Source organism: Meleagris gallopavo, chromosome 3 (genome assembly GCF_905368555.1).
Source record: "Meleagris gallopavo chromosome 3, MGAL_WU_HG_1.1, whole genome shotgun sequence".
Lineage (NCBI taxonomy): Eukaryota > Metazoa > Chordata > Aves > Galliformes > Phasianidae > Meleagris > Meleagris gallopavo.
Genome location: NC_139406.1, coordinates 54,441,368 through 54,464,051, shown reverse-complemented (window position 1 = coordinate 54,464,051; position 22,684 = coordinate 54,441,368). Strand labels below are relative to the sequence as shown.

The following is a 22,684-nucleotide window of genomic DNA, read 5'->3' as shown; positions in this document are numbered from 1 at the left end:
ATCTAAAGTAACACATTTAAAAAACACTTTCAGTATGACTCTGAAAGTCCAAAATATGCAAACAAGGGAAATGCAATAACTGCATCTGACTTCTCAGGCAAGTTAGGGTTAAGTGACATTCTGACATAATATCTCTATTATTTAAATCAATAACATCACAAAAAGCAATGTATTGTACAATTTTATAAGGTGAAAGGCTCTCTTTTGTGCAACTAATTTTTTGTAATCCACATTGACATTGTATAGAGTTTTAAATCTTTCAGTGTAGTTGATTTCACAATAGCAAAAGGACACATTTAAAAGTGAGCCGTAATAGGTTCTTATCTTTACAAGAAAAAGAAGAATGGCTGTTGATTAGTAATGCCACGAATCAGATCTGGCTTCAGTTCAACAATTTAACTCAGTGTTACTCTCTGACTTTGGAAAAGATGCTTACTGATGAAAGCTTCTCACCTATCCAAAAGCAATTACAGACCCTAGGTTAAATTTGAATACATTTGTATCAAACTCAGTTAAATTCTTAGAGAAACACTATACTACTTGGAGAACTGATGTTCTATAATTTATAAAAATGTGTATTCAGTTTTTATTAGTATTGAAAGTATAGATAATCTTCACATCAACCTCCTGAAAACATCCTTTAAAAAAGCTAAAAAGAAGTTATTAAATGTCTAATTAAACAAAGCATTATTGCATAGCCGTAAGGAATTAGATTACTCAACAAAAATCAGAGATATCTCTGTCTTTTCAATAACGAGTTTGCTGTATTTCAAAAATCTATTACTCTTCAACAGAACCTTTAAGAAAATTATTGAAGAAAACAAACTGCTAGCGTGACAAAAATTAGCATCTTGCCAGCTGCTCACTGTTTATTTTCAGTCTTTTAGGAAAACAGAAGCTGATTCAGACCACCCATTTTGTCAGATGGTACAATGTCATCACTGGTTTCTGGATCCAACAGGCAGATACATTCCAGTAGAAAAAAAGCTTGCCTGAGTACAATTAGCAAACAAACAGAATTCTCCTTGACACGTAAGCAACTTTTCCTGATAAAACACAACCACTCATTTATTTGATTTTCAGGCAGACACAAAAGGTGATAGAAATTACGAGGATTAACTACAAAATAAAAATTATGATTTGGAATTGTAAAGATTAATACTTTTCCTGGGAATTAGTCTACTGAAGATTTTTCTTTCAAAGGAGACATACTATTTCTTAGGGGTTCCTCCCCACCTAGTTTTCAGCAAGGACAGTATCAGGCTATCCTTGTTAGTCATGTCTCTTGACCTATGCATCTGAAAAGACTGGAGTTTGCCTTATTGCATGTCAACTTGAACATCGTAGAGTAAAATTCTGTGAATAAAATGTCATGCCATTCAAGGCATTTTAAAAGGAGATATAAAATAAAAATTTTCCTTGCATCAATAACAAGGGCAAGTTCCCATGTCATATAATTCATCTGTTTTCAGGGAATTTGTTTTTCAGAAGAAAAGAGTAAAAAATCCTGACTGTTCTGCAGCACAAGTAACTGTTGTAGAGATTTGTGATGATTATAATAAAGTCATCTGTTGGCAAACACCACAAATATGAACAGATGTTTTCTGAGAATCTACTACATTGAGGGAAAGAAAAATGTAGCTGACCTAACAGTTACCCATCTTCCAATTTTCTCATATGGACCCATGGGTATCTTCATCACACGCACTAGTCAAAACTCAGACATACACTCAGCACACTATCAACTCTTCCTCCAGGCAAGGATTTCATTTGGAATAACACAGATATTGCCCTCTAGACTTCCAGTTTCACAAAATGTCATATCTAACTTGTTTGTTTGCATTGGAATCCAAATCTACATCAGATGCCCAGTAGTAGGATTAATGGTGAATCCACAACAGTTCTGTCTCTTGGAAATACATAAACAAATCTCTGTAATACTTGTTGATGCAAGTGATACTGAAATATAGATCTATGTAACCTGTGACTAGAACTATCTTTACTGCTCCATGGAATTGCTTTAGGTATGATTAATGCAGGATCCTCATGAACATCACCACTTCATTCAAACTTCTGAAGAAACAGATGCTTTCTTTTTTTTAGATTTTAACACCATTTTTATGCTATGCTGGTTATAATCTTTTACACATTTTCTTACTCCAAACTGCATGCAATCGTGGCAGAAACAAAGTTCCTTTGCATCTATTCAGGTTTAGAAAATTAAAATTGTTTTCCAGTAAAAAGGAAGAATTCCATACTAAGAACTAGGGTCTTTATTTCATATACTCACATTAAGCAGCACCTCACTCCTAAGGGTTCATTGCTTTCATTTAAATTATTCTGCAGGATGCAAATCAGGATACTGCAGGAACGTTCAGTGACTGTTTAAAGTCTGTCCTACACAGAGGAGCATGCAAATTGATTCAGATTCAACAAACAGAAGAGACACTGTTCTGAACTAGAAGCGTAGTAATAATCTTTCATTTCTAAATAGTGAAGTAGTAAGTTTAACATCCTATAATCAAATTATTTGAAGATTAAACAGATTAAAAAGGATTTTTGCTGTAGGTTCTTGTCTGTACAATTTAACAATGCTATTGTTCCTCAGTTACAAATTTTATTTTTGTTTTTTAGAGTTCATTCAACAAGGCATTCAATGTTAGTTTCTAATGAAAGAAAATGCTCTTTCAAAAACATGTAAAAGAAAAATAGATGTGGTCAGTCATCCAGAATGACACCAAGAACAAAGGAAAATCACCGAAACAAAATAAAAGATTTAAAAAAAAAAAAAAACAAGCAAACAATAAAAAGAGAAGCCTAACAACAGCAGCAATAAAAATGGAAAAGAAAAAAAAAAAAAGAAAAAAGAAAAAAACAACCAAAAAAACCCCTAAGTCTGTGGGACATCTGATCATGTTATACAGTCACAGCTAATAATTCCAGATTATTTAGATAGTCCGTGACAAAAGGACAGTTAACTATCTGAGAAATGCCAATCATCCTTAGCTAGAATGAACCTACTGATTCAAGATCTAGTCTTAATCTCAGAATAAACGAGCGTAAAGGGCTCAAAATTCACTAGCCTAACAATGACACTGTCAAGTGAAAATAAACTCCTCACCAGCACATTAATATCCATTAGTTAGTGAGTTATAGATTCAATATGCTAATACAGTAGGGAGACTTTAATTAGTGAAGCAAAACACACTATTTTCAACAGTGACAGTGCCAACCTTGTAGCAGGCCAATGAAAAAAAAAACACTTTATCTGTGCTATGTTTGGAATTCTCTCAAACACATACAAGATAAGATCATCACCATGACAACAAGTGAAAGGCTAAAGACATAGTCACAGTCAGAGGAGTGAGGCCCTGTGGAGAGGGGACAGCCTTGCTCTGTCCAAAGCTCCTCAGTTTGTTGATTAACTTGTTGATGAACAAACTTGTTTACAACAAACTTGTTGAAATCTAGCAGGCTTGAAAGAATGCCTGAGAGAAGCTCAGGGTGGCTTCGAGACTTCAGGACGGGTGCTCTCACAGACCAAGATTATCCTGTAGGCTAAACCAATGCTGGAATCCAGATCAGTGATCTCTTTCTCTGTCCATTTCTCTTTCTGTCTCTGTCTCTTGCCAACTCTTCACTTTCTTTTCTTTCTTTTTCCATCAAAAAGTTGTTAAGTAATGCAAGCCTTACTTTGATTTCCTATAAAGTTGTATAGTTTATCTGCACAGCTTAGACAGATACAATTGTAAGAGTACCAACACTCTTAAGATAATTGTAATACAGAGATTCTCATTAAAATTGATGATTGTGTTTAGAACTTGAGTGTCAGTTTCACCTTAATCTAACCAGAGGGAATTTGAGAATCTGGTCACCCCTCCCTCTCCTGACAGAGAGGATGTGACAAACCTAAAGAGGAAAAAGCTGTAAGAGAGTCTAGCTGTGAAATGGGAAAAAATTAAATATGCATTTCATGAAGACATTCAAATACCAAGTTCAGCAGAAGTAATAGACGTTACAGCGTAATAATTAAAGTCATATTTTTGAGTGATAAAATCTTGCAATAAATAAAGCCAAAATGGTGCTGGTGGAGAAACAGTGCTGCAGTGTGTCTTCCTAATTGAACAGCTATAGCTATAGCCAGAGTTTGAACTCATAATTTCTCTCTGCCTGGGCTGCTAGATGTCATGTCTGTAGAGAAACATTAAAAGAAGCATCTCTATTCCATATACAGCACATGGACCAGTATTAACAAACTGTACAACATGAAATGGTCAAAAGATGTGCAAATAAACCCAAGCTACCAATTTATTTTTAGATTTTCATTCCTATCTTTTTATTATACTTGTATTTAGAGATACAGAGATGTGGCAACAGCAGTAATTAGTAACATAGACATAATATAGGTATTACACTGCTATGCCTCACAGGATTTAACATGAATTCCTATGATAATTCCACTTAAATGAGCAAACTAAATAATCAGAATAGTTTCCAACAAATATAAAATCTCTCTGCAGCATGTCTATAAAAATGAATAGTAACTGTTTCTTTTTTTCTGCTATTTTGTAAATAAAATAGCATTACAATAGTTCAAAAAATCTACAATATTATCCTGCATTACATTTCATAGATCTTTCAAAAAATTGTCTACAAAACTCAATTTATTATCCACAAAATTCAATGACGTGCTAAGCAAGAAATTCTGCATCTTTACATTATATCACATAAAATAGTAATACATAAATTTCACTATTACAGTGTTCCAGCTGAAGTCCATTTCTATTAATGTAATATGCTAGTTTAGCTGGTGGCCCTCAAGTTATTGACTGGCAACATGCATTAAGTTTGATATTATGCTATCCTATGAGGCAAAACAAGCAATAGAGGATAACAGGTAATTGCTACACTTTCATCCAGTAAAGCTCTACCAGAACAGTTAACCATCAACTGTCTCATAAACTCCACAGACAATAATCAGATATTGAAGTACATCTGCTTTTGCAGCAAAAGTCAATGCTTTTGTCATTCTCATGTGAATTCTTAACTGTATTATGTGGCTCCAAGACTTAAGGTGTGGGAAACAATACTGTAGTTGTGCATATAACATATTTGTTCCTACTGATGCTTCCTAGACGAGTATTATTAAAATTTACTCTCAGGAGATGATATATTAGAATATGTTTGATATACTAAACTATACTTAATGTTAACAACGTAATATGAAATATCAAACAGAGTAAATGCACACATATCCACACACGTGTACACACACAATGAGTACTTTTACTTTTTGTAAATTACATCTTAAAAGAGGAAATAAGAACTACTTACACCAGAATAGAAAGGCTCACCAGACACACAGATCACATCCTGCTCCTGGATCATCAATATATCTTTGGCTAAGTGCAGTCGCACTTTGAAAGGCTCCTGGTTACCATCCTGCAGCAAACAAATCCCTGTCTTTGTCTTGAAAGGAATAAAGAAAAAAGTTTTCTCAGCATGCTGCATTGCCAGAGTCCATATTTTGAAAAAGACAGATGATAAGTCTTAGTTGAGAGGTTGATACATTTTGTGTTCATACATCAATAAGTATCCAGAACTATTACCAGTTACTGCTATGCATTTACTGTGCTTAGACTGAAAGAGAACAAGTGGCTGTGGTTGCAATGAGCAGAGGTACATTTTTCAATTACGAAACCTAATTCTGTCCATGATGAATTTATAACACATCTTTGGTTAGCTTTGGGGCAGCTCTGGTTATACTCTCCATCTCTGGATTAAATGATTACAACTCACTTGGATACAAAATCAAAACTGCTGTTTCTGCATGCTGCACCTATTTTGACACAAAAAGACATACAACTGTATAACATCTCCAAACTAACCACTAAGCACTAACAGCCTATGTGAAGCTGTTCTGGGCTTTTCCTGAAGCGCAAGCACAATATCGACTTACATACTTTTCAATGACAATGCTGAAGTTAAGAGAGAACAGGATCAAGGAATGTAACTCCCTCTAGTAACTTAATTCCCACTTCACTTTTGTATTCTGTATTTACAGCTACAGGTCAGGAATTCCATAGGATTCTTCTGTATAAAGTATATAGCTTTTGAGCAACTTAACAGAATCCTTGTTGTCAGCACATATTGGTGCAACTTTTGGGGTTCTATCTATAAGAGATAGGAAAAGTGAAAAAATCTGCATGTGGAAGCACGCGCAGTATTAGCAATCGTATCCTTGAAGGCTGTATTGAAAATAGCACAAATAGAAGTTGTAGGACATTTTTGTATGAGAAATTTATTTATATATTATGTAAAAATTAGCAATTTAGGACAGAATTTGCCTTTATCATATAACTACAACTACTTGCATAGACACAAGTATATATGTCATCATGTATATATCTCAGAAAACAATTTTTAGTTGAAAATGGTTTTAAATCTTAGGCTCATCAATACCAGTAACAGAACTTATGTTTTCTTCATTCAGGTCAGATTTTAATCCACTATCTGTAGAAAGTTGACTTGAGAGAAGATCAAGGACACAAAAGTCTTGCTGTGAACTTTCTCTGCCAAGGTTGACCTGGCTGAATCTAAGGGCTCTTTCTCAGACAAGAGTTTAAAAGAACATTTCGAAGATCTCCCCATAGTAAGCTCTGATAGCTTAGATCTATAGCATGAAGAGAACAAACAGAAATACAGAACTGACAGTAGGCAACTGTAGGAAGGAAAGCTTAAATTACTCCTATAAGGCACTAAAAGAGGTAGGAAGGTCAAGAACAATCTTTAAATAGCTTTATATAATCTCTACTGATGAATTGCTCTTTTACTTTGGCTCCATGCTTAATACTCAAACTTAAAAAAATGTTTTCTCTGAGAGACAGATAGCAAAACTGTATAATTTACTCAAATCTTTGAAATATTTTATTGAGGTAATAAAAACAAAAGGGTTTTGAACATTAAACTCACACTAAAGGTAGTGAGTGCTCTGATCATACAGACTTGTTTTAGTATTTGTGTCATTTTTGTAACAGGATGGGATAGAAGTGGCTTGACATGGACAGACAAATTAAATAAATGGATCAGCAAAAGGAGTTAAGTTTTCAATACCAATGAAAAACTCCCTTATAGCACATATAAAATATTAGAAAATTAAAACAAAGAGATGATAATATAGTTAAATTGCACTATTCTTTCTCTTCATAACTTTGCTTTATAGACTCAGAGGGACCTTCTTTGTATGGAATTGTGAAGAAAGCAGTAAACAATTATGGTCAAACAAAAGAGATAGGCCAACAAACACCATTTATAAAACACCTTTCTCCCATAGTAAATGTTAGCAAACATGCCCTCCCTCATCCCCTGGATAAATGGTAATGGGTAAATTCTGACTTTAATATACTGGTTTTAGTAGCACTGCCTTACTTGACTGCACATTTCTGATTTGGTCAATTACCCTATAAAGTCTCCAAAGAATCTTTCTGCACAAAGCTAAAGGGCTTCTTTGTGGGGATTAAGAGCACATAACCATAGTAGGCACAATTAGGCATTAGAAAAAATTTTTAAATTCAAGTCAGTTTCCAAATGTGTGTGGGCTGAGTTTATTCAGTCCGAACAAAGGAAACCAAGCTTGGGAACAGCAAAACATTTCGGCTCTTGGAAAGATTGATTTGCACATTCAGGCATCTTATTTACATCAGACATTCTAAAATGCAATGAACCACTTTACTGTTGTTGGGCTTTATGAAAGCTGGTTTATGATACAGTTCAAAATTAAAGCTTCAATTATGCTACCTCCTTCCCTATGTTACCTGAGAGCAGCATTAACAAGTATATAAAGGATAAGATCCTATGAGATGATGCTAAAAATCCAATTCAGTTTCATTAGATAAGCTCAAGACAATTCTGTAAGAACAAAGACCTACATTTATTTTTTTCATTATTTTACTTATATCTCCTGACATTTCTTTTTTCATCTTCTTTTTTTTTTTCCCCGCCTCCACAAAGCGTTTACTAAACTGAATCAAATAAGGAGGCAAATTCCTGAATCTTTTTACTGAGCTGGAAGTTAGGGAAGTTTTTCTGCACATATGTATTCATGTAAAATCACAGTGTAAATCAGCACCTTTTATCCACACAGCATGTAGAAAAATTAACCTGGCTGGAAGATCAGGTGGGCTGCCTTGTCTATACCTCTACAATCTCTTACATGTGAAGAGCTTAGATGGTGTGCCTGTGGATGAGGTGTGGGGGTGTGAGGTTGTGGCTGATGTTAGCTTCTGTTCCCTTGACTAACTTTTATGAGATTCCACAAGAGTGTGTGCCAAAAATTTTCCCTTCAAGGCTTTTATATTTCACTGCCAGAGGGCCCTGCCCTGCCCTGACTTACAGCAATAAAAAAGCATATGTCATGTCAGCTGAGCTACTGTAACTGTCAGTATGAGGTCAGGCAAAGCATCCTCTCCTGCTCAAATGTATGATAAACTGCACTGCATTGAAACAGACATGGGCAAAGGAGTGTAGTTCAGCTGCTAACATTTTGTTATGCCAGTACGCATTGACTGCCCACGTGAGTGAGCCCAAACTACCGTGCTTATATTTCTTCCTACATTCTTCATCCTATTTGTAGAATTAGGCACCTGTTATAAAGAGGGCAAGAAAACTGTCACAAGCTGCATGTCTTTATGAAGTCTACGAGGCAGAGTAAGGAATGGATAGGGAAATAATAAACAGTGATTAAAGAATAAGGTTTTGTATGAGAGAGCAGTTAGTGACTTCAAGCAAAAGCAGTGAAGAAGATAAAGGTATCTTCCTTCCTAAGTGACAGATGCAGTGAATTTTGCATCTCCGCTGTACTGTCTCTGCCATCGGGTGCCACATGCTTTTTAGCTCAATTACAAAGATCACTGTTTTGGTAAGAGATGATGTTGTTGGTACAAGTTTAGAAACTACCTGCTGTTTCTGAACTAACATAATTATGAGAGAAACTGAAAATTGATCCATCCTTGCTTTGCAATACCACTGTGTGTTAAACTTATTGCTTCAGAACACTACTGGAGAATGGCGTAAGTTAGCAGAGCCCTCCAAACAGGATACTTCTACAAAGAATATGGCCACACTCAGATCATTACCAGCAACAAGACAGTGAAAAAGGTGCTTCAAAAATCTTTTTCCATTGTACTCTAATTTATTCCACATGGCCATATTGGTTGTGCATAAAATCAGGTCCTGACTTTCCTAATAAGAATTTATATATTTCTTAGAGATTATAACATTTTTGCTGTAATATATATGGCTTTCACAAATATTTAGGAATTAATTTCAGAGGAAATATATACAAAAGAGAGCTCCAGTTTGGCCTGGAGAAGAGGATGGCAGGACAAGAAGCAGTGGGCACAAACTGGAACACAGGATGTTCCCTCAGAGCACCAGGAGCACTTCTGTGCTGTGCAGGTGATGGAGCACTGGCACAGACTGCCCAGAGGCTGTGTGTGGACTCTGCTCCTCAAAGACCTTCAGAAACTGCTTGGAAGTGGGCCTGGGTCCCTGCTCTGGTGGGGCCCAGGCCCCTGGTGAACTTCCCTGATGAAGTGGGGTTGGACCCAATGGACCCAGAGGGCACTGCCAGCCTCAGCCATTCTGTGATTCTGTTAAAAACTATAGTTTGTACATTTAGGCTAGCAGAAGAGTCTCTACTAAATGTATACCAAAATAAATAATGTTACACATTGGTTTCAGAGTCATTTTCCTGCAGGACATCAAACATCAATACCTTTTAATTTACCTGGCCTAAATAAGGCTACTGATTGATTTACTGTTAAATAATTTTTATTTTACTTTTTTTCTTTTTAAAGAATTTTAATCCTTTTTCTATAGTCTAAAGCATTTCCAGGGTTTTGTTCCAGAGGAAATTTAATCAGTATTCCAAGCCATCTTAGTTAATCTTCATTAGTTTTCAAGAGACTAATATATCTTTTGGTTAGGCTACTTTATCTATTACTTTTGCCCTTTGGTAATAAAGCAATTTAGTTTACTTTAATTCCTCCAGTTTCAGATCCTTTTTAAAAGACCTTGGCACTTCAGCAGATACCCAAGAATTCAGTCTGTGAACCAGTGGAAGAAAGGAAGAAAAAAAAATATCTTTCAGTGATTTTTCTATGCCGGATGACCTGGACTTTAATTTTATCCTTTGGTTCCTGTCTTCCAAAGCATAACAAAACTCTGCAATTTAGTTTAAAGCCATAAAGAATCCGATACCAGTAAGGATAATGGCTTGCAGAAACTGCCTTAAAAATGTATGTAGTTCACTTCAGAGGAATACCTACGCATTGGGATGTTTATTTGAACAGAAACTGTCCTCAAGGCATACGGAGACATTCTTGTCACTGCTTTATAATGGCAAGTATAATAATCAAAAAGGAAAGTGAATCAGAGGCATAAGGAAGTGATGGCAATGAATACAAGAAGTAGAAATATGTGCCAGAACCACATAAAAGACATTTTTTAAATGGTCCAGCTACTCATTCTGTAGGAGGAGTGTTTCTAGCGTAGGTGAAAAACACTTACACTGTCAAAAACTGGAACATAGCCCAGATACACAGGGATGTGTTCAGCCTATCATTCAGAGCCTGTTCTACCAGGTACCAACATTTTTCAATCCAGAGGATAACAAGTACTTTCCTGCACATGAATTCTATACTTCAACCCAAGAGAACTGAAGAAAACACAGAATTTGAGCTCTATCTTCTTTTTCTTTGATTTGTCAGGTATTTAGCTATTGATAAGTTGTTTTCTCAAAAGAATGAAGTCTTACAGAGAATTTTCTTTGTTTCACACAATCTGATTAATTCTGTATGTAAATTAGACATTTGGAAAATGTATATATATGCATGTACAATTATACAACTGTACATACAAGTTTCTTTCTGAACTAAGGTGAAATTTTAGAAAAAAAACTTCCATTTTCTGACACTATAAATGAATACTTTTTAATACCTGGATTGCTAATGGACTTACTAGGAGTAGATTATGTAATTACAATTCAGGTCAAGAGATAGAACCATATAAAACAAAAGCTACTCTGCATGTTTCTTCAAATTTACTATGTTCGTTAACATGACATTTTTATAAGCATCAAAAAATGTCCATCATTTTCAATCCTGTGATTTTGGGAAAAAATTATGATTTGAAACTGGATTTAAAAAACATAAATACAAAAACTAAAGTATTAGTCAGAGATTGAATTTCTCTTCTAAGCAACAATTTTCAGAATGTAGAAAAAGGTCAAGTGAATTCAAGTCAGAGTTTAAAGAACTCAGTAACTCTATGACTTATGCTCTTGAGAAGTTCAGAAAGCTCTGGATAAAGGATAAAAGCGGAGATAGATAGTCTTATGGCTTGGAAATTGTTGAATAAGATGATTAAAAAAATGTTTTACAAAAATCATTATAACTCATACATTTGATGATCAGCGAAGGAAAAGAGTATGAAATCCAGAATAACCCTTTAGGGAAAAAAAAAAAAAAAAAAAAAAGTATGTGTGTAAAACTTTTTCGAATTGTTTAACACAGAATAATTTTCTTGAAGACTAAACACATTTCAGGATGCCTTGAAAAGAAGCACAGTTGACAGACGAAATTATTCAGCAGTAAGTAATCATCAGAATCATATTGAGATTGACACCCAACTGCATCTGTCTTCTAAGCTCTCACTATAATCAGCGAAGAGCTCATTGTGGTCACTAAAGCTCAGAGAGCAATTGAACTAATTATCAGGTTTGCGAGGAATTGGTCACTAAGCTCCACTGACTATAAGATCTGCATAGGAACTTAGGTTCAAACTGAAAGTAGGAAAGACAATTTCAGCACTAATCTCAAAACAAAACCCTGTTAGGTGCTGAAGGTGATGTTACAGTGAGTGTCTGCTACAAGCAAAAGCAGAACAAGCAAATAAGGCTTTCTACCAACAGATAGGAGCAGCCTCATGTTCACAGGTTCTGCTCCTCATGAGCAACTTTAACCAAACTGGTAACTGCAAAGGACCAGATAAGAACACATAAACAATCCAGGAAGTTCTTGGGGTGCATTATTGCTAACTTCCTGCTCCAAGTGACAGGGAATCCACAAAAAAGAGGTGTTCTGCTGGACCTCATACTCACCAACAATAAAGAATTTGTTGGGAACATGAAGGTCAGGGACAGTCTTGCCTGAAGAAACCATGAAATGACAGAATTCAGGATACTAAGGACAGGGAGGAAGATGAAAAGCAAGCTCACAACCCTGAACATCATGCACCTGAACAAGTAGACCGATCTTTTCAAGAATCTTCTTGGAAGAGATCCATGGAATAAGGTTCATTGTGAGGCCACTAGTGATAATCTTTGATCATGGTGACTGGGAGAACAGCTTGAAGACTATAGGAAAGCAAATATCATTCCTATCTTCAAAAAAGGCAAGAAGTAGCATCAAAGGAACTACAGGCTGGTCAGCCTCACCTTGATCCCTGGAAAGGTAACATGAACAGCTAATCCTGGGAACCATTTCCAGAAACATGAAGGACAAGAAAATCAACAGGAGTACTCACTGTGGACTCACCATGGGGGAGTCATTTTTGACTACCTTGATGAAATTCTACCATGAAATGATTGACCCAGCAGATGTGGAAAGAACTATGAATATTGTCTTACCTGGACTTCAGAAAGACATTTGACACTGTCTCTCATAACAGTGGGAGGAGACAAAGTCAGGACAGTTGACTCAAATGAACCATAGTGCTATTTTATACCATGTGACACAGTGCACAGTAATAAAAGCTGTGGGAAGAAGGAGGACATATGGACATCCACAGTTACAGAGTCTGTCTTAACATGTAACCATTAGGCATGATGGAAGTCTGCTTTCCTGGAAAAGGTTGAATATCTGACTGGGAATGGGAAGCAGTAAATGAATTCCTTATCTTGTTTTGCCTGTGCACACAGCTTTTGCTTTACCTATTAAACTGTCTCAACACACAAGTTCTCATACTTCAACTTTCTAATTTTCTTCTGTGTTCCACTGTGGGAGAAGTGAGCAAGTAGCTGTGTTGTATTTGGCTGTTTACTGAATTTAATCCAGATCAACATCACAGTATTAGGAAAAATAGAGCTTGCTGTGGATATTATGATTAATGTGCCTTGTCTTTAGTGCATCTATGAGGAATATTTTGTTTTTATGCTAGTTGAAACTCAGTTCAGATCACTTACTGAGTGATCCATTAGTAAGGATGGGGATGAGAGTACTAGTAAGGAGTGTCTGAGTTTCACTCAGCATTTTGGGAGAGCTATCTCAGTTCTTCTACAGTAGTGGTGGTTACAGGTCTCTGGAGAATTGGAAAAAAAGAGCAATAAGATATTCAGTAGAAAGGAAACAAAGAGGGGAAGAAGAGGAAGGCTTCATGATAACATTTACTGTCATTCTCAAAAACTGCCTAGTAAGTATAGTGGCATACAAGATCAGTAATTACTTTCTCAGATACATAGAATAACTGAGAAACTAATGCAACTGGGGTAGTACAGAATGAAGGCTGATAGTTGTAAATGTACTGACTAGATAACCAATCAAACAAAAGTACTAGCGAAACAAAGACTAGAGCTATTTTACGTTTCTTGTCAGTAGGTGAAATAAAATAATAACAAAGCTTTTGTGATTGCATGCAAAATACAGCTTGGTGAGATTAAACTACTGCTGAAGATGTACCAGTGGAACAAAACTATAAGTTCATTAAAGAGGCAGTGCCATAATGGTACTTTATTCTCTATCATCACTTTCACAAGAGACTCAAAGATAAAGTCTTGGCTGAAAGATATTTTGGAATTGAAATACTTGACAGAATGGAATATTTCATCTCATACTGAACTCAAATTAAAATCTACATTAAGTAATTGCTCAGAACTGGATGGCGCAAGTCAAAGGAAACTGTCCACCTAGCGGAGCAAAAACCCCAAACCCTCCTGGAAACCAAGTGAAAATACAACTGTTAGGTAATGTGATAAAATCTTGCCTGTGTGCACAAAGTTATACAGACAACAGATGGTGGGAGCCTGAGTAACACCATGCCTGGCTAATCCCAGCCCATCACAGAGCCCATCAGCCTATCAAAGTTCCACTTCCACAAGCCTAGGGAAGACAGACAGGCAGGTGGAACCCAAAATAAGGACTCAGAGGAAGGGACACTCTATCTGATCCACTCCCAGTGTTGTCCTGGGAGAGCCCCAGCCCCAGTATCTAGATGTAATGAATGTGATGAACCCACTGGGACAGGTTCCTCATGATGATACCAGACTATCTTTGGGACTAAAGAGCTTCATTGCCTAGAGGTGTGAAACGTATTATCATAAAATCATATAATTGTTTGAGTTGGAAGGGACTTTTAAAGGTCAGCTAGTCCAAACTCCCTGCAATGAACAGAGACACCTGCAGCTAGATCAGGTTGCTCAGAGCCCCATCCAGCCTGACCTTGGACATCTCCAGAGATGGGGCACCCACCATCTCAACAGGTAAGCTGTTTCAATACCTCACCACCCTTATTGTAAAAAACTTCCTTCTATATCCAATCTAAATCTCCACTCTTGTAGTTTGAAATTATTTTCCTTTGTCCTATCACAACAGATCCTGCTAAAGAGTCTGTTCCCTTCCTTCTTATTGCCCTTTTTCAGATCCTGAAAGAGAGGGATGCAACTCTAAATTGCACAGGTCTTACCATGGAAATTTTAAGGAGGAGCCACAGGCAGAGAAAGAGAGGTATTTAAGTGATTTGGGAAGAAGATAGATGGGCAAGGACATAAAGAGAGGTTGGCTGCATCTAAATAGGTCACTGGTCAGCACGTCTATCTGGTCATGTTCTGAGGTAATTTATTGAATTCCTTTCTAACTTTTTTCCTGGATGAGAGACTTCTTGTGTGTGTATTTGCAGGTGCCAGCAACTGAGGAAACTGGGTCCCAGGGGAAGCTGCTGGACAGGCTGCATGGTAAGCTCAGCTGCTGGAGCACCCACATTCTACGTATGCATACATATGTATTCTCTCTCTAATGAAAATCTATTTTGCTCAGCCAGAGAAACAGCTTAGATGAGGCTGCTGATGCCATCTGTGTTTGTATGAGTGCTTTGCGTGTCCTCACATAGTTCAAATGGCTGGCCACATACATGCATACGTACATCTATATGCATATATGTAGCGTTTATGTGTGCTCTGTGTGCATATGCCTAATGGGTATATATCTTCGCCCCCACTACTGTTTGGATCTGGGACTGCAGAATTGCGATGGCCACATGTCTCTTGGGCCATCAGAATAGAGCTTGATATATTTTCCTCTAACAACAACCAAAGTAGAGGATATCTTACAATGTTAGTGCTGAGGTTTTAGTTAAAAATTTAGCTAAACCTGTAAGCATAAGGCTACTGATGCTCTACTGAGATGTAGGCACTTGATGAAAGTAGGTTAAAAGTCTATATTTTATTAACTTTGATTGGCTTGGGACACAAGATGTAGTTAGTTCATTGCAGCTTTAAGAATTTCTCAGAAGTGGCACAGACCCAATTTCATGCAAAGCAGATAAAATGGAGTTGAATCTACTTCGTTTAATTTAATTAATTTAAAAGTTAGAAGTGCTTGCTTATATCAGGGATCATTTATGATGGGAGGAGTCACCCTGTCTTTTCACTGTCCATCATGGAAGCTCAAAAAAAAAAAGATTTTTAAAGACCTAAATTTGAAATGAATGCCCAATTAGAAACCAAATACTGAATGAAATAGATCTGACAATACACTTGCACTTTAAAGGCTAAGACATGACTCATATTCCAGGTCATCTCTTTGTGGCTGCTGTTGTCATTATTGCTGCTGGGCACTGAGCTAAGTTAATTGCTGCCAAGCAATCTCTACTAGGTTGCAGTTACAAAAATCCTGTAAAGATAATGCATATATACTCAATAAATCAATTAAAAAGAAAGAAGCAAGGAAAAAAATAGAAATGTCTCTTTTACCCAGACAAATAATCTGGGATATAGCATATTACAGAATTTAGATTGTGTATAAAGTCTCTCACACAGTTCTGTGGGCAACTATCATGGTTTCCTTTCCCAAATACCAATTTTACTTTAATATTATTTTGTAATCTCAGTGCTCTTTTCAGAAGGCTATCATGATTTCATAATCTTCAGCCTGTCATATTCTCTTCCCCCAAGTAATTTACATCAATTTATTCTCAAGTCAAAATTGTTTTGTCTATATGTAGTTCTCTGACCTATTGTTATTCTCCTCCTTCCACTTCTATTTTTCATGGAATTATGGTCACCTATAAAGACATGACCACCTTCCTGATCACTATTTTCTATTCTCAGTATAAAGGCAACTGAATGATTTTTTTAACCTTAAAAGAGACTTGACATCACAACATAATTTGGTGTAACTAAAGTTGTGTAAGCATATTAAAAAAAAAAATTGTCCACAGGAAACCATTGAGAAGATATGCTGCACTTAACATATCCAATCTTATTTACTTACAAAGTTAGTAAAAATACAGGAAAAAAATAGCACTCCCCCCATCGTTAGTGGAGGGGAAATTGAATTACTTTATATTGATATTTTGAAACTATTTACCTATACTATGTGAAAATTACTCTCTTATCTCATCAAATTAAAATTGAAGTACTTTTCATTTGGTCACTTTCACACTTCCACTCTCTCCCTACCCTTTTCCCATACTCCTACATTTTGTATTTGATTTTGTTGAACAGAGATAGATTTGGGACTCCACTGATGTTTTATTTCAGGTACAGGCTTTCAAATATAAATGGTGAAGACTAAGGGCAAAACTCACACAAAACATAGATACCTGCACCCACATTGTGCCCAAAGATGTAAATTGGAAGGGACAGAGGTGAGGGGTGGTGATGAATACACCTGGGAAAATGCTTTAATGTTCTATTACAAAGTCTGCCTGCCACCATGAAGCAATCAACTGAATAACTTACATCTGATTATATAATTCCTCTCATTGCAGAAAAAGGGGGTAAAGGAGTGGGGGGGAGCGGGAGAGGGTGGTGTTAGCATATAAAAAGGATTAAAAGTGCATTGATTTTGAATCTGCTATTGTTTGAAAAGAAAAATATCTGATCCTACCTCTTCGCATGCGGTCCTGAAATCCATGTGCTATGACACAGCAAGTGATATTTGTCTAAAATAGAGAGAAAGAATTCATTAGAATGAAAAAGATATTGCAAAACATAAGTTATCTGTCTAAGCTGAACAATTGAACTAGCCTTTGCCAGGTCCAGATATAGTCATTCCTTATAAAGAGAAATGATCAAAGTTGCAAAAGGATTAGGAAACATAAGATGTAAGTAATTTCTGCTCCTTATAAAGTACACAACTTGGTTTCACTGGGTATGATCAGAGGTATTTTTCTGTTCCCAATATCTTATCCCTCTCGTGGGGCATTCAAATTTATTTTTCATATTGCAAGAACAAGTTTATTTTTCATTTCTTTTCAAAAGTAAGGGCATACTGGAAAGTAACACTTCAGAAGGAGACAGTTAAGAGTTGCTTTTCAGAATGCCCTTGGTCTCATGAAAGATTTTTTGTTTTTCTTTTCTCTCATAGCAAAAGAAACATCAGGAACAAATACCTTTGTCTTCCATTTTATTAACATACTTAAACTCACCGTGGAATTCGGTATCATTTAACAGTGTATCGACTGCAGAAATATTTATGAGTTGAAAAAAACAAATGTTAGAAAAGTCGGGAATATGAGTGAGGGCTGGCAAAATGTCATACTAAATCCTATGATTATTACTTTGCTAGAGCTTTACCTAAAGTATACTCATCCCAATGCACATTTATTCATTCATTCATTTATGAGATAAAGCTACCACAGCTGGCTTTTATCAGAGGACCAGAACAGTGTCCTGCTCCTGATTCTACAATACAAATTCTCATCCTTCTGAATAAAACATTTCCAGGAAACACTTCCTGAGCAAAATAGACACTTCATTCAATGCCCTGAGATGCAAAACCTGTAACAAAATCCTTCCCATCAAGTAGTTTGTTATTATTCTGAATGAATCATGTGCTTACAATTATTTGTATAAATTTAGTACTCAAAGCTTCAACCTAAGAGCATAAGCTTAAAATGAAATTAAAAAAGAAAAAAACAAATCATAATACAAAAATGCAAATCTTAATTAAAAATATCTTAATCTCTTAAGCATCTTAATTTGTTTTACTGTCTTGTACTTAGTTTTATTAAATCCAAGCGCACACACGTGGCAATATTCTGTATTTACTGAGCTTGTCTGTTTCACAGCCTGTGCACCAAGCTTATTTCTAACAGAGCTAGCCTACTTCGGCTAGGTTACAGTGCATCATTGCTTCCTTGTCAGCTTTACAAGTGCACCAAGAATGAACAAACATCTATGTTTTTAATTCTGCTCTCAAAATGCTCATGAAAAACAAGGTCACTATTACAATTTTGAAGGCTTTTCATTCTTGAGGGACAGTTATTATGAAATGAGTTTGTATTTTTTATAAACTCTCCTTCTCACGGCTTAGTAAGCTGAAATGGGAAGGAGGCTTTACTTTAAATATTTTGTGAACTTTTTAGCTTTCTAGAACCAGAAACTTTTGTATCTTTAAAATAAAAATTGGAGTGCTGCACAGTGTTATCCTTTCTTAGGCCCTGACTATATCAAGTCAGTAATTTCTGCTACAGAAAAAAAGTATTTCCAGTTACACCCCACTAATTCCTAAATGTCCTGCAACATTCAGGTAACATTGGTTCCACAATAACTGATGACTTCTCTTCAGTTATTTTTTAGTTACACTTGAATCCAAATCCTGTTAAACCCAGACATTTTCCACAACTAAGTAATATTCCATCTTCATCTATTTTGTTGTTTTCATGTATTATTGATGTATGTATGTATCCATTTAATAAATATTTATATTACCAGTAGAACCAAAGTCAGGAACTAAGATGATTCTATGTACAGCTGGTGACCCAAAATAAATTTTAATTTGCTCAGATAATTAGTGAATATAGTATGAATTTCATATGAATATCAGCTTTAGTGAAGAAAAAAAAAAAAAAGAAAAAATCTTTTAAACATCTCAATCACTACAGTTATTCTAGCAAACCTAATATGATGGGTAATGTTATTTATGAAAAGCAAGAGACACAGTTCTCTATCCTATGACTTGAGAGATGTCATCGCAAACAAGCATTGACTTTCAGCGCACTATTTTGTCATTTTTGAGGACAGATCGCAAATTATAAATACTGCCTCTCTCTATGTGTTAATATTTGGCAAGTCTACCTGCTGACACTTCTTTTCCCTTACATGATATATTACACATACAAAAATTGATAATACAACAAATACCCTCCTGACATCCATTTCATATTGAAATAATTACTTTAGTTCCCAAGGAAGGTTACACACAATGTTTCACTGAATTATAGAATGGTTTGGGCTGGAATGGATCTTAAATATCATCTAGTTCCAATCCCCTACCACAGACAGGCACACCTTCCATTTGACCAGGTTACCCAAAGCCTCGTTCAGCCTGGTCTTGAATACCTACAGGCATGAGATATCCACAACTTTTCAGGGCAACCTGTTCCTGTGCCTCACTCTTCATAGTGAAAAATTCCTTCCTAATAACTGATTTAAATCTACACTATCTACACTTATCTAGTTTAAAATCATTATCCTTTGTTCTGTCACTAAACTCTCTGATAAAGAGTCCCTCGCCAGGTTTTCTAGATTCCCCCTTGTGGTTCTGGAATGCTGCTGTAAGGTCTCCCTGAAATCTTTTCTTTGCTACACTGAATAACCTCACTTTTATCAGTCTTTTTTTCACAGAAGAGGTGCTCTAGCCCTCTGATCATCTTCATGGCCCTCCTATGGACACACTCCAACAGGCCCATATCCTTCTCATACTGGAAGCTGAAGAGCTGAAGAGTTGAACGTAATACTCCAGGTGGAGTCTCATGAGAGTAGAGTAGATGGAAAGAATCAACTCTTTCAACATGCTGATCATGGTTCTTTTAATTCAGTCCAGGATATGGTTGGCTTTCTGACTTGCAAGTGCACATACATTTCCACATCATGTAAAGCTTTTCATCCACCAGGACCCTCAAATTCTTCTCAGGGTTGCTCTGAACAAGTTCTCTGCCCAGCCTGTGTTTGTGCTTGGGACTGCCCCAACCCAGGTGCAGGACCTGGCATATGGTCCTTGTTGACCTTCATGAGTTTCTCTTGGGACCTCCTGCCAAGTCTGTCAGTGTCCCTTTGGATGGCATCCTTTTCATACTGTATGGCAAATGCACCATACAGCTTGGTGTTGTCAACAAGTTTGCAGAATATGCACTCAATCCCACTATGCACATCACTGACAATGATACTAAACTGTACGAGTCCCAATATAGACCCACCAAGGAAAACTACTTGTCACCAATCTGCACTTGGTCTATCACTTAGTTTATCCATCAGAATCATGTATCTGTAATTTAGAGATAAGGATATGGCGTTGGTTCAGTATCATGTGCTTTGCATAAGTCCAGGTAGATGGCAACAGTAGCTCCTCCCTGCTGCAGAACACCAACACATTTTTCAGGCACTTTTTGGCCTTAGTGAAGCCACGTTGACTGTCTCCAATCATATCATTTTTTTCTGTGTGCCTTAGCATAGTTTGCAGTAGGATCTCCTGTTCCATGATCTTACCTGACATGGAGGTGAGAATAACTACAATTCCTTGGGTTTTCTTTTTTCCCATTTTAAAAATGGGGGTTATGTTTCTCTTCTTCTTGTCCCTGGGAACTTAACTGGACTACCAAGAGCTTTCAAATACAATGGAGAGTGGTTTAGCAACTTAATCTGCCATTTCCCTCAGGATCACTGGATGCATGGATCTGTGCACCTTTAGGATCTTTATATATGGTCTTGAACCTGATCTCCTACAGTGGGCAGTTCTTCATTTTCCTGGTCCTCTGCCTTTGGATTCTGAGACTTCCTCTGGGAAAGGTGTCTGGAGGCAGTTTTTCGTGATTGATGATAAGAACTTCTAATATTAAAACGATGTCTAAGATGTGTATCTGGAACTACTCTCAGCACAAAAACACATTTCCTGCAGTTAGTGTATCTTTTTCACACATCACAAACTCACTCACTGATCTCTGCAGCATGGCTTGCACTGTTTCTGTATAGCACTGTTTCCAACTGTTTCCTGGCTGTGGTACAGAGCTGAAATCAAGCCCATTAGCAAAGGGTTTTTCTTTTTCAGTCCATCAAACAATTTTTTAACATTTGATATTTTGGAAACAGCACACAGAAGCTAAGATTACACAGTTCATTATCTCATACATCAGCTCAAAAACTTCATTGCTTCCCCTGTTTTCCTGGAAGAACTCTCTAGATTATTAAATTACAACAATACATATAATGCATCACACAGACATTTTATGATGCTATGCTGGTAAAATATTCTAATGATTAGTAATTTTCTCCTTCTGTTATACACAAAATATATATATATGCATATAAAACCAAGAAATCCAAGAAACTCTAAAACCAAAGCATTTTAAAAGCAATAAACTGTGAAACCCACCACTGACTGATGTCGCTTGGCCTGCCTTTGGCTAACCTCAGTAATCTCCTTATCTTGAAATCACAGCCACACTTACCTGAGCATCTTTCCAACTCTCTAAAGAGCTTCCTTCAGTCTCACACAAACATACCAGAGCCTAGAGATGCCTTCAGTATCAGTATTTCATTTTTCTTTTTGCCTCCCCATCCATAAATTGCTTCGGCACAAACTGTGCTCCATAAGGTGAGGAAAAAAAACCTGTCTGTGGCTATGAAAGGCTGACATGCAGAGGAAAAGCAGCAGTGTTGGGACAGGGTCTGGTGCACAAATGTAGGGTGAAGCATGAGCAGTGTATATCATTCAAAGAGGAGTAACGGCTAAAAGAGAAAATGGCACTTCCTCTGAAAAGCTTTGAGACATGCAATCAAGGTTACATAAACAAGCATGCTTCAAAAAGTTACTTTGCTTTCTTTCTACTTGATTTGCAATCCATACTTCCTCAAAAGCTGAGTTACCAAACTCATTTAGCTCATTTCTACTGATAGATGTATAGGAAGCAGCATATGAATGACAGGTTGGGAACAGAATTTGACACCCTCTTGACAGAACAAGCAGTTATTCAATACCAAAGAAAGCATTTACTGAGCTGTAATATTATGGCATTTTTGTTCTAAAGGGAAATCAATGGCTAAAACATAATGGCAAAGTTGAAGGCTAAGGCAGCCCTCAGAGACAAAGCTTCATTTAGGATAATGCATTGAGAGCTTGACTTATGCTCAGATCTTCCTATAATAAATCAGGTCATACTCCAGTAGTATGATAGATGCAATTTCACCATGACAGAATATTCCAGTATTTTAAATAAAATAAGATAGCAAACCAAAAGAAAACTTCATGGATGCATGACAGTGATAACAAACATTTTGTAAAGTCTTCAAAATAACACAAGCTAGATAGGGTACCATTGGAGCAGCAGTACAAAACACTTAATATTCTAGGTTACTGTTGCAAAGAATAGAATATCCAAAAATAACAAATTCATGGAGAAAGATGTATTA

The 22,684-nt window shown here is 36.4% G+C and overlaps 1 protein-coding gene across 9 annotated transcripts in view; it reads right to left on the bottom strand.

The window, feature by feature from the left end:
* Positions 1–22,684, bottom strand: part of SNTG1 (syntrophin gamma 1) — a 337,041-nt gene that overhangs the window by 145,657 nt on the left and 168,700 nt on the right. For 6 of the 9 annotated variants that reach the window (XM_085221072.1, XM_085221074.1, XM_085221076.1 and 3 more), the window contains 2 exons: positions 17,163–17,217; positions 5,335–5,469 (listed from right to left, as the gene is read on the bottom strand). In XM_085221072.1, the coding sequence (XP_085077198.1) occupies positions 5,335–5,469; positions 17,163–17,189 (162 nt within the window). In that variant the 5' untranslated portion in view covers positions 17,190–17,217. The remainder of the gene's footprint in view (positions 1–5,334; positions 5,470–17,162; positions 17,218–22,684) is intronic. The other 3 variants (XM_085221079.1, XM_085221080.1, XM_085221078.1) reach the window with 1 other exon arrangement.